The sequence below is a fragment of the Spodoptera frugiperda genome, chromosome 22 (genome assembly GCF_023101765.2).
Source record: "Spodoptera frugiperda isolate SF20-4 chromosome 22, AGI-APGP_CSIRO_Sfru_2.0, whole genome shotgun sequence".
Classification (NCBI taxonomy): domain Eukaryota; kingdom Metazoa; phylum Arthropoda; class Insecta; order Lepidoptera; family Noctuidae; genus Spodoptera; species Spodoptera frugiperda.
Genome location: NC_064233.1, coordinates 6,103,181 through 6,116,728, shown reverse-complemented (window position 1 = coordinate 6,116,728; position 13,548 = coordinate 6,103,181). Strand labels below are relative to the sequence as shown.

Genomic DNA, 13,548 nt, shown 5'->3' with positions numbered 1-13,548 from the left:
AAAACCCAATTTTTTTCTTGAAAAACGAAGGATTTCAGCAAATTACACTGAGTAATCTACAATTTTGTTTGCAAGAGCACAAATCAACGTACTTTCATAAACATATTTTGTACTTTTTTTTGAGGGTGGAAAATTTATCCAATGACTTCTTCCGCCTTGGGCGAGGCGAGAGGGAGTGATATTTTGTACTTTACCAACAATAAAATGAGCATTCTACCTTTTAAAATAACAATATACTATCCAATATGAAACACAATTATCACTATACCTGGCATCATTACTGCGCGCGCTACTCAGAGCCGCGGGCGTCAAAGCCAGAGAAGACGCAGATGAAGTGGTCATCACACTAGCAGCACTGGACGCTCCACGGCGTCTGCCTGACGCACTTGATGACGTTGTAGACGAGGAGTTAGTGCGACTGGTTCTCGGAGGAGGGGCCTCTTCGAAGGGGGGTGGCGGTGTTGAACAACACGACAATGGCGCACCGCCTGGAGGGAAACTAGCGTTACTACTCCAACTAGCCATGTTTGAGGAAGAATTTTGTTTAAAAGACTACAGATTTTGGGTCTACTTAGATGTTAAAAAGGTATTGTAGATGCTACGGAAGGATCTACTGAAGTATTTAAAGATAGGTTTGAAAGGTCTATTGACAAGGTTTCGAGGGTCTACGGTGATTGTGATTGGGATGTGGTGGGGGTATTAAATTGTGTAAGGTGTTCTAAATGTATCTGCTAAGGTTTTAATGGGAGGTAGTGTTGTGTTTGAAGATTACAATAGTAAGTATAAATTATTGATTATGAGTTTTTTTTTTTTCATACAAAAGAATCTACGTATTTTTTTGTTATGAAAGAGCTATCTCTTTCACTGTCTCCGTCGCTTCGTCAATGAAAACCATTGCTATCAATTGTTTTTATTGACGAAACGACGCATAGTGCGTATTTGTGAACCACTTTATGCAGAGTAGAGTCAATGTTTATTAAACTTCTTTATATTCTCAAATTGAATCAACTGGTCCGGGGTACGAAATTTCTTCACTATTGTAATCTTCAAACACAACACTGCCTCCCATTAAAGCCGTGGCAGATACATTTAGAACACCTTATATGTAGTCATGTTGGTGAAAGTGAGCCTAATCTTGTGGTGTATAAAAAGCTGTGCTTTAAAATTATGAGACGAGATTACAAAACATTATGTTGTTGAAATTGTCTCTTTTGAACATCTTCATGAGGAAAAAGATATGAGTAAGTATTTGGAGGTCTGTAAAAGAAATCTCAGTTCAGAGATTAGTTATTAAAACAACCATAATGAGATGAACCTCGTCTCATCAGCTTGTATTGTTTCATGGATAAGGTAAGCGTCCACATGTCCGCATCGTACGCATCGCACGCAACGAATTTCAGTTTGTCTTGTATAGAAACTCATACAACTGCGTCATACGGAATGTGTCCGATGCGTACGATGCGGGCCTGTGGACGCTTACCTTTAAAAGGTGGTAAAGGAATGGTGTTTTGTTTCAACGAACAAATGAAGGATTGAAATTAAAAATGCCTGCTTTTTCTCTAATGTAATATAATAAATAATAACATTATAATGTTAAATGTCGGATAAGTTTGTGAACGTATTTATACAGAGACAATTAAAGCAGTATTGTAATATGTCTGTCTTATATTACGAAGCTTCAAAAACTGAATATATCTACTAATTAGATATAATTTGAAACCTCGTCCAGTTCAAAAGTATTGCAGAGATAGGTAAAAATTTCAAAATTACCGACTTAGCGACTTTTTTTAAGACAAAATGTCAGAAAGAGGAAATTGTATAGAAGAATTTGACGTTTGAAAATAACTTACGACTCGGAAACCTTACGGTTTAAGTAAGTCGTAATAGTTCTAACAGTGACAGTTCTACAAATTAAATCTATTATACTAAAATGAGTGAACATAGCAACTACATGTGTGAGGAATTCTCGTGTGATATTGTTAATATCTTTAAAAACACATTTAAAAAAATTATAGTGGATAATAAATACTATAGAATTCGTATTAAACAACTAAACATTTTGGATACGCGTCCACCATCATACACATCGTACGCAACGGATTTTAGATGACGTCATACAGCATGCGTATGATGCGTAAGACGCAGGTTTATGGATGCTTACCTACCTTACTATGACAACATATTTGAATATTTTCTTCAAAATATTAACAAAATCACACATGAACGGTATAAATGTGAATATTTAAAAACTACAGCACTATAGGATAGGAATATTGAAAGAGATAGCTTAATAATCATCTATGAAAAATCAAACGACCGAGCAAAAAACATAAATATACACTCAATAGAAAATATGGCAGTAATTACGGATCACAACACATTCTAAAACATCTACATGCTAAACTAACAAGAATAAAATTATATTTTGATAAAAAAATGGCTTTGAGCCGCACACAGAAACGTTGTTTTAATCCCAACTTGCTTAATTATTGTCTCGCTTTTAATTTTTTATAATATTCTTTTCTGCTTTTAAAACTAATCTCCCTTCTCTTCTTTTCTACTCTCCCTCTCTTACAATATCTCTTCTACGTCTTTTCTCATTTTAATCACAATCTTCTTCGCCGATTTCTTCTTGAAACTACTCTTCTTCTTTCTTGGGATTTTATTCGGTGTTTTCGTTAGTGGAGTCTCAGAAAACTGTTTTATTTTCTCATGGACATTGCCACTTATTGATTTTGAAACTACTGGGTTCAAAGCAGTAGTTGCTAGAGAGAAATGTTTTCTGTCAACTGATGTCAAACTTCCATGGGTATATGCAATAGGTTCGAATACTTTTTTGGTTTCCTTAACTAGTCTTTGTGTGTCTATATGCCTTTCTGATTTCTTGCTATCCTGCGATGAAGAAATCGAGCTTCGTCGTGAGCTGTCCGAATCGGTTTGGACTTTATAAATGTGTTTTTGGAACATATCGATTTTAGTTTTGGCTTTTTTGTGGCATATAACTTCGTCTTTAGTCATTCCTTGTTTGTATGTTCGGATTTCCACTTTTGGTTTCGGCTTTTTGTCTTGTATTCGAGTTTTGTCTCTTTTAGACTGATTGAAGTTTAGTTTCTTTGTGATACCAGATATTATGCCTTGTTTAGATCCATTTTTGTCTACTTTAGTATCTAATTCTGGTTTTGGAGTTTGTTCTATAGTAATTTTCTCAGCTGGAGCCACCTTTTTCAATGTCTTGGCTGCTGATATCAGATCTGATGATTTAATGTTATGCACGCTAACCTTTTCCGATGAGGAATCCAAGTTGATTTGAGTTCTGCCAGTTAGCTTATCTCCTATCTGTGTTACTACTTCTTTCACAAACTGCGATGGACTTCTGGACTGTTTAGCTCTAGTTTCTTCAACGACATCTTTTATTTCTTCTATAACGATACGTTCTTCGCTACTTGACTCTGTCATAGACGTATCATCATAGTCCCCAGAGTCTAAATGCTCTCTTAAAACTTGATCAATGTTAAATTTGGCCATCATTGAAGTTTGAGCAATCAAATCTTTGCCGAGATGAGATCTCTCCGTGATACTATCAGCTTCCTCTACGAAGTCTAAGAAAGAGTTCGATGCAACTAATTTTGTGATTTTAACAGAACTGTTGGATACAGACGGTGGGATGCGACATGCAGTGGGTTCTTTAAACTTAAAATCATGCCCATAAAAGCAGAAATCGTCATCGCTGCTAGTGATAGGTGTCTGCGGAGGGATATCACTCACAGAGATGCTTAAATTCGGATAATCACCTTTCGTGTCGATGCTAGACGCTTGGGAGGCGGCGCCTCCTCGCTTAGCTTTGGGTGACCCTCTTGGAGGGACTGGGGGTGGGACTCTCTGCTTTTGCGAGCCTTTCAACACAGCTGGGAACGCGATGTCGGGCTCTGACGCGGCCGTCGTCGTCTTAGCCGACGACATTGTGACTTTAGCGGCTGTGGACACCGGTGACGTCACCGATATCGGGGTTATATGTGCTGTCACATCCGACAAAGAAACTGGCGATCGACAAAAACGCTCAACATTTTGTATAGGTTTATTAATAATACAATAATATCAATAAAAATACACAATAGAATGTATAAACGAAAAAATTTGGCACATTAGAAAACAATTTGATTAATAAGTATAAGAATAATAATAACATTAAAAAATATTTTAAAAAGATTTGTGTATCAATGGAAGCGTAGTTACAGTTAAGACGGGTTTTACGTAATATTAATTATATATCCAAAATGGCGTGTTTAAATTTATATTTTTTAGATGGAGCTTGACCGTTTAAATAACGTATTTTTTATTGGTGCATCAAGTTTTATGTTAAATATTAAATAATAATACAGCATGCAGATTTAGGGAGTGGAAATAAAAGCAAAGATTGATGATATACCCAATAAGAAAAAGTTCCAATAAGGCCAGAGCAGCATGAAAAAAGGGGAGATAACATGACCATAAGTTTATTTATACATAAAAACGGCATAATTCATAAAGAACAGAATAGAAGTGGACGTATTTATATAAAGTGTCTGATAATTAGTGAACGATATTTAAACACGTGATTGTACTCATGATTACAAACAACTTTCCCAAAGAAAGTTTTTTCGTATACTCATTAGTTTTATTTTTATCGCAATAACAAAACAATAGAATTTAGCGGACGCGTGCTTTCGCATGATCAGCTGTTAACAGCGAGGCGCCCGCACCCGCATTATCGGAAGACTAATAGGTATTTAAGAAAAAGTTTCTTAGGGAAAGTTGTTTGTAATCATGAGTACAATCACGTGTTTAAATATCGTTCACTAATTACCAGTCACCCTATATGTAACACACCCACTTTTCGCCAATTTTATCAGTCGAATGGGGCCTACCGAATTTTTGCTAACCAGATGGTAACTAGTGAACCTCTCGTTCTTCGTCCAATAGGGAATCAGCTAGTGTCACACTATTGGACGTTCAATTTTTGACAGCTATAGTGATTGGACAAAAAAAAAACTTCTTGCTACAGTTAAGCCTTCTGGTGAACAAGAAAACGGTAGTCCCTGTTGTCATTACATCGGGCAATTTACAATTTCAATTGATTATTTTAAATCACACTTTGCCCGACTTAGAAGCCAAGATACCATTGTTCGGTACTGGTATTGGTACTATATCAAAGTGAAGATTTTAATGTATTAAAGTATTTATTTTTAAAGCAAAAAGCGTAGCAAGGGACATGTGACTATAGTAACTGCAAATCACATTAATTTTGTGTCTAATCAGTGAAAAAAATAGTATGGCAAAATATTATTGAAAATTTCGTAATTTCACTCGACAATAGGCTAGTTTCCTACTAGTCAAATTCAATACTTTTTTCGAAACATCAAAAACGATATTTTCTATGAACTTTGTATGAAATACTCTATTATGACGTCATCAGATTTTTACGTCAAATAGCAGACTTATTTTTAGAAATTTAGCTAGAAAAACATCGAAAATTAAGTAGTTCATCAAATTTATGAATGAGAGTGTGATTATTTTATTGAATTGAAAAGTTGTAATAATTTATTTTTGACCGAGGATACTACCCAATTATTAGAAGCGAAAGCAACATCGATCTTTGTGATGTGTTCAGTAAAATTTTGCATTGAGAACAAAGCCGCAAATAATTTTGAAATAACACTACAATCAGCCAATTGTTTAAAATGATTATTTTGGTATAAGATGATTTCTATAATGAAAGTGGAACGATTAGCATTTTAAATTTAAAAGTGTACACCTTGCTACACTTCTTATTTATTTTAAATATTTATCAGATTGTAATTAACTTTATTTAGGTAGAATTTATTTGATTTATACTATTAGGACAATGTACGGATAAATACACTTGGTATGAGTTTGCTTTACGTTTAAAGTAATCGAAACAAGAGCGCGTTCGGCGCCTTTATTCGAGCCGGCCGATCAGAGCGTCAAACTCGTACTACAATATGGGTACAGAGCGCCCAAACGCGCTCTCGTTTCGATTTCGTTCAACGTAAAGCAAACTCGTACTAAGGATAAAGATTTCCCTGACAGAATAACCTTAGAAAATATAAAGAATATCTTCACAAAGAGATAATAACATAACTGGATTAAAATCTTGTCTCATATACGCGAATAAATTCATTGAATAGGGATGATGACGGGGTATGAAAATTATAAATCTATTTAGTCCATCAGTTAGGTAATGAAAAAATATTAGACACGTATTTTTTTTTTCTTTTGCCATAATATAAGACAACAATACTCAGATAAAACGAATAAAAGTTTAGGAGTGGAAACAAATACGTCATTTCTACTTATAAAACGTACTTAGAAGCGACGTCACCCGATATTTTTAATCAACATATTATCTTCGATTATTATATATCATAGTATTTGTTTCCGTAAGAAAATAAAAAATACGTGTCTAATAATTTTAAAACAATCTACAAGACGGACATTAAAATAATAAAAATCAGTCATCTACCCTATTCTTTGTTCAGTCTTATTTTTCTCACATTTTTAACTGTTTTATCTACAATTTTGGACCTTAAGACCACAACACAAGTATCACGTTACGGCATTCACCCTCACCTGCTTTCACGCTGGCGACCCCACTGGATCCGGCTCCTATCCATTTGATAGCGTGAAAATATTACGTCAAATTCGTCAGAAAAAATTACATCAAAAAAAATATTTTCGTTGCACAAAAATACCAAACTTGGCTATCACTACCATGCACCCAAATGTATACTAAGTAACGTATTTAAGTAATGTATACTAACTGCCACACTCAGAGACATTTAATGACTACTTAAACTATTCCTTAGTAACGATTTTGTATCGAAAACAATAACTAAGGACTGGGTTAAGTCACCATTAAATGACTCTGAGTGCGGCAGTAAGATGTAAATAACTCAAGGGGAAAAAATTGGAAAAATTTTTAGAGGGTCTAAAAATATTGTGGAAAAATAAAACGAAGAGAATAATCCAACAAATTTTCATTTATTTATTTATTTATTACCATAATATATACATAAAATTTTGGTCAAACAGCTCATCCGGCGCACAATACACTTAAACTAAGCATATATACTAATCATTTACAAAAACTCAATATTTTTAATACTATGAAACCATTGTTTGTGACTGTACTTTACAGATTAACCTATAGAGTTTTTTGCTCGTTCTTCTTCATATGTATCTACAGAGGCAGTGGTGCACATTACGGCACGTAATGCCGCTATACAATGTACACCCACTTTTCACCATTGCGTTATAAGTCCCATGTAATAGGAGGTAAGTTTATTGCCATATAATGGGCTTAATTCAAGACTCCATGCTACTATTAAGAAATTTTCGAAAATTCCAATAAAAAATACAGTAACATTTGCCCGAACCGGACAATCAAATCTCAATTGAACCAGAGACAGTTTGCCCGGCATTTGGACTTGTGATCACTCGATTAACGAAGCAGTATATTTTCGCATCCAATTCGAAGGCAATTAAATTTCAATATCCTTATTTTTATAATCAATAGTAAATATTGTATGAATTAATACTAATGCTAACTGATCATAAAAGTACAATCACAAACAAAAGTTTTACAGATATACAAAACTGAGCTCACAAACAAACAAACTTCCATGTAATCTCAATTATTGTGAAATATATTGTTAAATTAGGAATATAAGTCAATAGTGTATTTAACATAGTAATGGTGCTTATTTTAAAACATGGTAGTATACAATGAGAATAGTTTATTTAAAACCTTTGCATGACATAACTAAATGTAATTCAGAACTATTTAGTCTTAAAAACCAATATTTTTATTAAACTAGCTTCTGCCAACGGCTTCGTCTGTGATCGTGTGGTATAAAACGGCCTAAGTGTTATTCCAGACCATAATATACCCCTGTTCCAATGCCTACAGCCGTTTTGACGCGAAGGAGTAACAAACAGACAGACATACAAACTTTCGCATTATTTTATAAGTATTAGTACGACTCCAATTTCATTTAGTCATGTCTATGGAAGGAACAGCACAAAAAATTCGTCGCAAAACATATCTAGAACATTCTGACAGCTATTAAACAGGTAACGTCAATGTCATTTCTGACAGATGTCAATTTTGACATCTAGCTGTCAAAGTGGTACATAGGTTAAAAATATTTTACCAATTTATATTTTGGTAGGTAGGTATGTGTGTGTGTTTATATATTTTAATTGTGACACGATCAATACTTTGTGTGTATAGGAATGTTGCTAATTATTAAATATTTATGTATAATAATTATTTACCAATTTATTTTGTTCTTTAAGTGTTCAAATTAATAATTTTATTAGGGGAGTATTACTTTAATTTAGTATTTGAGGACGATGTAAGCCAGTTTCACAGATTAAGTTTCTGATATATTTACCACATAGGTATAGTTAAGTAGTATTTATTTTTTTCGATTATTATTGATGGTGGTTATATACATATTATCTGTGAAACAGGCCGTTAAAGATGCTAGCACAGTAAATGACTCCAATTTATTGCATAATAGCTATATACGACTTACGTAATTGTTCGAAGACTCTTGTCTAATTTCAAACTTATGAATGTAAGCCCCTGCAATCGACCCGGAGCTGCTGACTGCCTAGTGGGCTCCGGCTCGAAAAGCAGTAGTAAGATCAGGGCGGTTTTTAGTCAGTAAGAGTCTGACACTCCCTCTCGCCTCGCCCAGGGCCGGAGAAGACGGAAAATCATGTAATGAATTCTCCCGCCTTGGGCGAGGCGAGAGAGTGTCAGACTCTTACTGATTAAAAACCATCCCGTTCCTACATTTGGAGTAATTTTATATGCTAGCATCATTCGTATAATTTATCATTTGGAAGACATTTTTAATAATAATACTCATCAAGAGTTTGACATAAAGAAAACTAAAACATAAATCAGTTCTTCTTTGTGATATCAATTTTTTTAAATAATACAAATTATGCAGAGGAGTGTTTTAATATGTAGGGAGACAGAAATTTCCAAAAATCAAAATTGGGACCTTTAAAAAAACTGATTTACATAACATAAAAAGAAAACCCAAAAATACAGGCACCACAAGAGAAAAAGTTATGTTAAAAATATTAAATTTTTCTAATAAATTAACAATACAAACATACTCAATGTCATATCCCAGTACAGTTATGTTTTAAAAGACCACAATTTTAGAATATCTCGCCTCGTCCCCACTAGGAACATTTGTCGAGCGACATTTTGTCCCCAGAGACATCAGGCGATGTCAGGCGACATTGTTGACTGTACCACAAGGAACAGGCGCCTTAGTCTGCTATTACAATTGCGACAGAATGGCCGACCATTGGTTGGTGCGGCAGGGACGGAGCTATGTAGGTTGTATAGCTCCATCCCTCTTGCATTGCTCAATGATCGACCATTCTGACACAATTGTAATAGCAGACTATGGCCCCGTTTTAGTTCCTAATGGGGACTAGGCTTAATAATTTAAAATCGCAATCTTTAAAAAACAACACCCTTTAAATTCACACACAAAAAGAAATACATTGCAAACAATATTTATTTGGGATTTCCTCAAAACTTCACAAAAGAACTGAAGCGTACAGTTAAATATTTGAAAAATAGTGTATAAAGAACATAGTCCCATGTTATAGAATTTTCGCTAATCAATAGATGGCGTTGTTTTGGTATTAAGACTTTTATGTTCAAATACTCAAGTACCACTAAATTTTCAGAAGTTCTCATGAGTGTCATTACAAATTGTTTATTACAGATAGCACGATATTTAAGTAGGTACAACGTAGAATTGACTTGCATTTTATGGGGAACAGGTCTAATGACCTGTTACCAAGTTACCTAAGCGCTTTAATTTTTAACAGTAATTCGACAGTCTCTCAATTTGGCTTCTAGATATATAAATAATCACGCATTTAAGCCAAATTTTCGACTACCCCAAAGTAAAATACATTAAAAACATGTCTTTTAGGTAAAGATTGATCAATAAAGTATAGGCTAAAAGACTTAAACCGACACTACCGCCATCTACGGAGCGAAAATTCCCATTGGACAACGAGACTAATTTATCGAGAACTTAGATTGAAGAATTAAATACTGAATAATATATTAATTTGATATTATAACATGTTACTGTAACGTTAGTACTATGGAGTTTGGTATACAAGTAGTTAAGAGGGCTTTCTACGAGTTTGTTTTACGTATAGCGAGTTCGAAATGTTACCGCGTTTGGGCTCTGATTGGCTTTACGTTCAAAGTAATCGAAACGAGAGCGCTTTCGGCGCTTTGATTGGGCGGCGCCAATGAACCAACCAATCAGGACCCTTAGTACGAATTTGCTTTACGTTGAACGAAAACGAAACGAGAGCGCGTTCAGCGTTCTGATTAGTTGGTTTATTCGAGCCGGCCAATCAAAGCGCCGAACGCGCTCTCGTTTCGATTACTTTGAACGTAAAGCAAACTCATACTAAGGGTACTGAGCACCAAACGCAGTAACGTTTCGATCTCTTTAACCATAAAACAAACTCATACTAAGCCCTCAGACAAATAAATTATTTCACGACTTTGGTATTACGTACTTTTATAAATATTTTAAACTTTATATTTTATTTTATAGTTTGTTTGATATAGCTTTCCAGTTTTTTTTTTTTTATTTTAATTTAGGAAATTAAGCGAGCATTTAACAATTTGTATTGAGAAATGTATTAATTGATTTCAGTTAAGTAGAATTGACTTTATATTTAAATATGGTAACAGTTTACTACAAATACGTAATATATCGAATTGATATATTAATTTAATAATTTTATTGGCTAATAAGCAACAATAAATATTATGGAGGACGTTTTATATCTTATATTTAATTTAATCGATATAAAAATCATCGCCTCTTTCAACATTAACATCAATATTTATTAAGTTTTAATAGGCACGAGTAATTTTTATCGATAAACAATATCGATATGAAAATTTTCTTTGCAAACACTAGCCAAGTCGTTAAAAAAATTCTACTAACGTCAAATAAAATGCTATGTACTACTAATAATAAAAACTAAGTCTTTTAACAGAGCTATAAATCGATAACAATCGTCTCACTACATCGATTAATCGCAAACTAATAACTTAAGAATTTATCGATAACTCCCAATATATGTACACTACAATTTATATCGATAACACAATTTAACTCGATAGAGACGTGACATCTATCGATAAGATTTTATACCATTATTTCGAATAGATTTACTCAATCGGCTGGCGGTACTATTATAATGGTGCTTCCGCTGTCTTTGCCCGAATAAATTTCAGCTTTTTCTATACTTCTCACGTACACAACTTCTTTAATAAAGGTTTCAGATTCTCTCTCTTTAACATTCATGTGTTCATCGCCGTTCAGTTGGACAACGGACACGTGTTTCGATATCTGAATATTCTTGTCGGACATGATTGGAGATTCAGGTTTAATGTAGACAGTCTGCGTCGACCGTACTTTACGGAACCGCATGTCTTTTGGCAGGGTCGCCGTTTCTCTCGCCTCCAAGCTAGGCGTCGTACTCTTCCTATAACTTGAGCCTAAGCTTTTTGGTAGAGTGTTTGCGTTCTCTGCAGCTAAAGTGCTGTCGGTTTTAACTAAACCGATATCGACAAAGAATTTCTTGAATTTTTCCACGAAAGTGGGGGATTTGGCTCTGTTGAGGCTGTTTGTCAGCCTCTCATTCGAATGTTCTTTGGACGATACCTCGTCGATCCTCTCTGGAATGTTTGAAGTGCTTTTGTGTTTTTCTAGAATATTCGAGCGTCGTTTCCATTTCGATTCTTCGTCCTCGTCATCTATGAAGGGTATATCTTGTAGGTTATTTTCGTTTCTCGTGTCAACGGCTGCGTCTTTCTTCTTGGGGAAGTTTGTGTGAGCCTCTACGTATATTTGTGGGACGCTGGTACTTGTGTTGTCCGTCTGGATCCCGCTGTCGGCCAGACTGCCGTTGATATGCGAGCTACCAGCCCCGGTACTTAATACTTTAGTCAATTGATCTGATAACGTCTCCATTCTATCCTGAATGGACGTTCTGTACACATTGTTCCCGTAAGACGTGCCCGGTTCTCGAGATATATTCGATGTATCGAACTCTATGCGTCTCGGGAAGGTCACTAGTCTATCTCTGTCAATTTTCAGTCGGTCAGAGAGGACTGAGGGGTACTCCGTCGGGGGCTGTACGCTAGGATGCCTCTGATTCCACGTGGAAATGGTGGTGTCGGTAAAATCGCTCATGCTCGATCTAACCGAGGACCTAGGCGACAGTCTCGACTGCCTTAAGAGGTCAGGGTTGTAATCTTTAATCGGTCTGCCGATGTACATACGTCCTGGATGGAAAACGGTCAAGTCAAATAGGTTGATTGCGTTGTCTATGGGTACACATTTCAGTTTATTTCTCTCCCCGGCGGCAAACCATGCTTTGGACATGTTGAGCACCAACACCGTTAGCACAAAACGAAAAACACATCACAAATTTGCTTTTTTTTTGTTGTTTGTTTGGAAAAACGTCAATCAAACGCGGTTTCGATCAAAAATGTTGGAGAATTCTACAATAGTAATAAAAATAGGAACGAAATAAAAATAGGACGGTTCACAATAGCAGGGTACAAACACCGGGGTGGGGATAGGAGTTGGGGGCAAAAATAAACTGAAATGTATAATAATATATAGGTACCAACTAAAGTCGCATTCAGTGTTAGGATATAAGTTGGGGGCCAAACTACTATAATAAAGAAAATAAAATTCTAATTGGTTAATAAAATAAAACTAATATTAGTTGTATTTGTAATCGAGCATTCAAATGAAGCCAGTTGATGTAAGTTAAGTAGGTAATTACTCAAAAACATTTTAATATTTTTTTATTAGAAAAAAATTTACAACAAAGCTTCTATAGCTTTGCTTCCAAGTATGTAACGTCATTACATAACGTTACTACTTCCTTGGCGTTTACTAACAATTTTTGAAACGTTTATCCACACTAGGATTTCCTCCTGTGTCGTGGGTACGTTTACAAACCACCAAATTAACAAAATCATTAAGAGTCATGCTATATTTGAAATAGCAACACTCATCAACCACTTTAATACTTCTTATAGTGCAAAAAAAAACTACATTAATAATCAATTTCTCAACATTAACAAAAAAAACTAATTAACCCAACCCGAAAACTCAAAAAAAATCTACATCAAAAACATCAACTGGCTTCACCAAACCAAAAAAAAAACATCAATTTCTATTGTAAAAAAAAAGTCTGCCATAAATACCTGGCGTGTCAATGTCTTCTTGTGGCCTAGCCGGTTTGGCGATGCTCTTCCGTTTCGAAGGCGAGTGCTTCAGGGCTAGGGGGAAATGAGGGATCAAGTTAGACTGGTCGTCATTGTGGGCGGCAGACGAAGTGTGGTTAAGGTTCAAGTATTCAAGTATTTATTGCATCCATAATGCAACACAGGTATTA

The 13,548-nt window shown here is 35.0% G+C and overlaps 1 protein-coding gene across 15 annotated transcripts in view; it reads right to left on the bottom strand.

Moving 5' to 3' along the window:
• Positions 1-13,548, bottom strand: part of LOC118279793 (phosphatidylinositol 4-phosphate 5-kinase type-1 alpha) — a 96,032-nt gene that overhangs the window by 15,971 nt on the left and 66,513 nt on the right. For 5 of the 15 annotated variants that reach the window (XR_007706699.1, XM_050702315.1, XM_035599558.2 and 2 more), the window contains 4 exons: positions 13,358-13,432; positions 6,628-6,663; positions 3,792-4,037; positions 269-488 (listed from right to left, as the gene is read on the bottom strand). Coding sequence is in view for 14 of the 15 variants with exons in the window: in XM_050702315.1 (XP_050558272.1) it covers positions 269-488; positions 3,792-4,037; positions 6,628-6,663; positions 13,358-13,432 (577 nt within the window). In the remaining variant the exon portion in view is untranslated. Of the gene's footprint in view, positions 1-268; positions 489-3,791; positions 4,038-4,062; positions 4,309-6,627; positions 6,664-7,019; positions 12,422-13,357; positions 13,433-13,548 lie in introns of those variants that run through there. The other 10 variants (XM_035599550.2, XM_035599553.2, XM_035599552.2 and 7 more) reach the window with 4 other exon arrangements.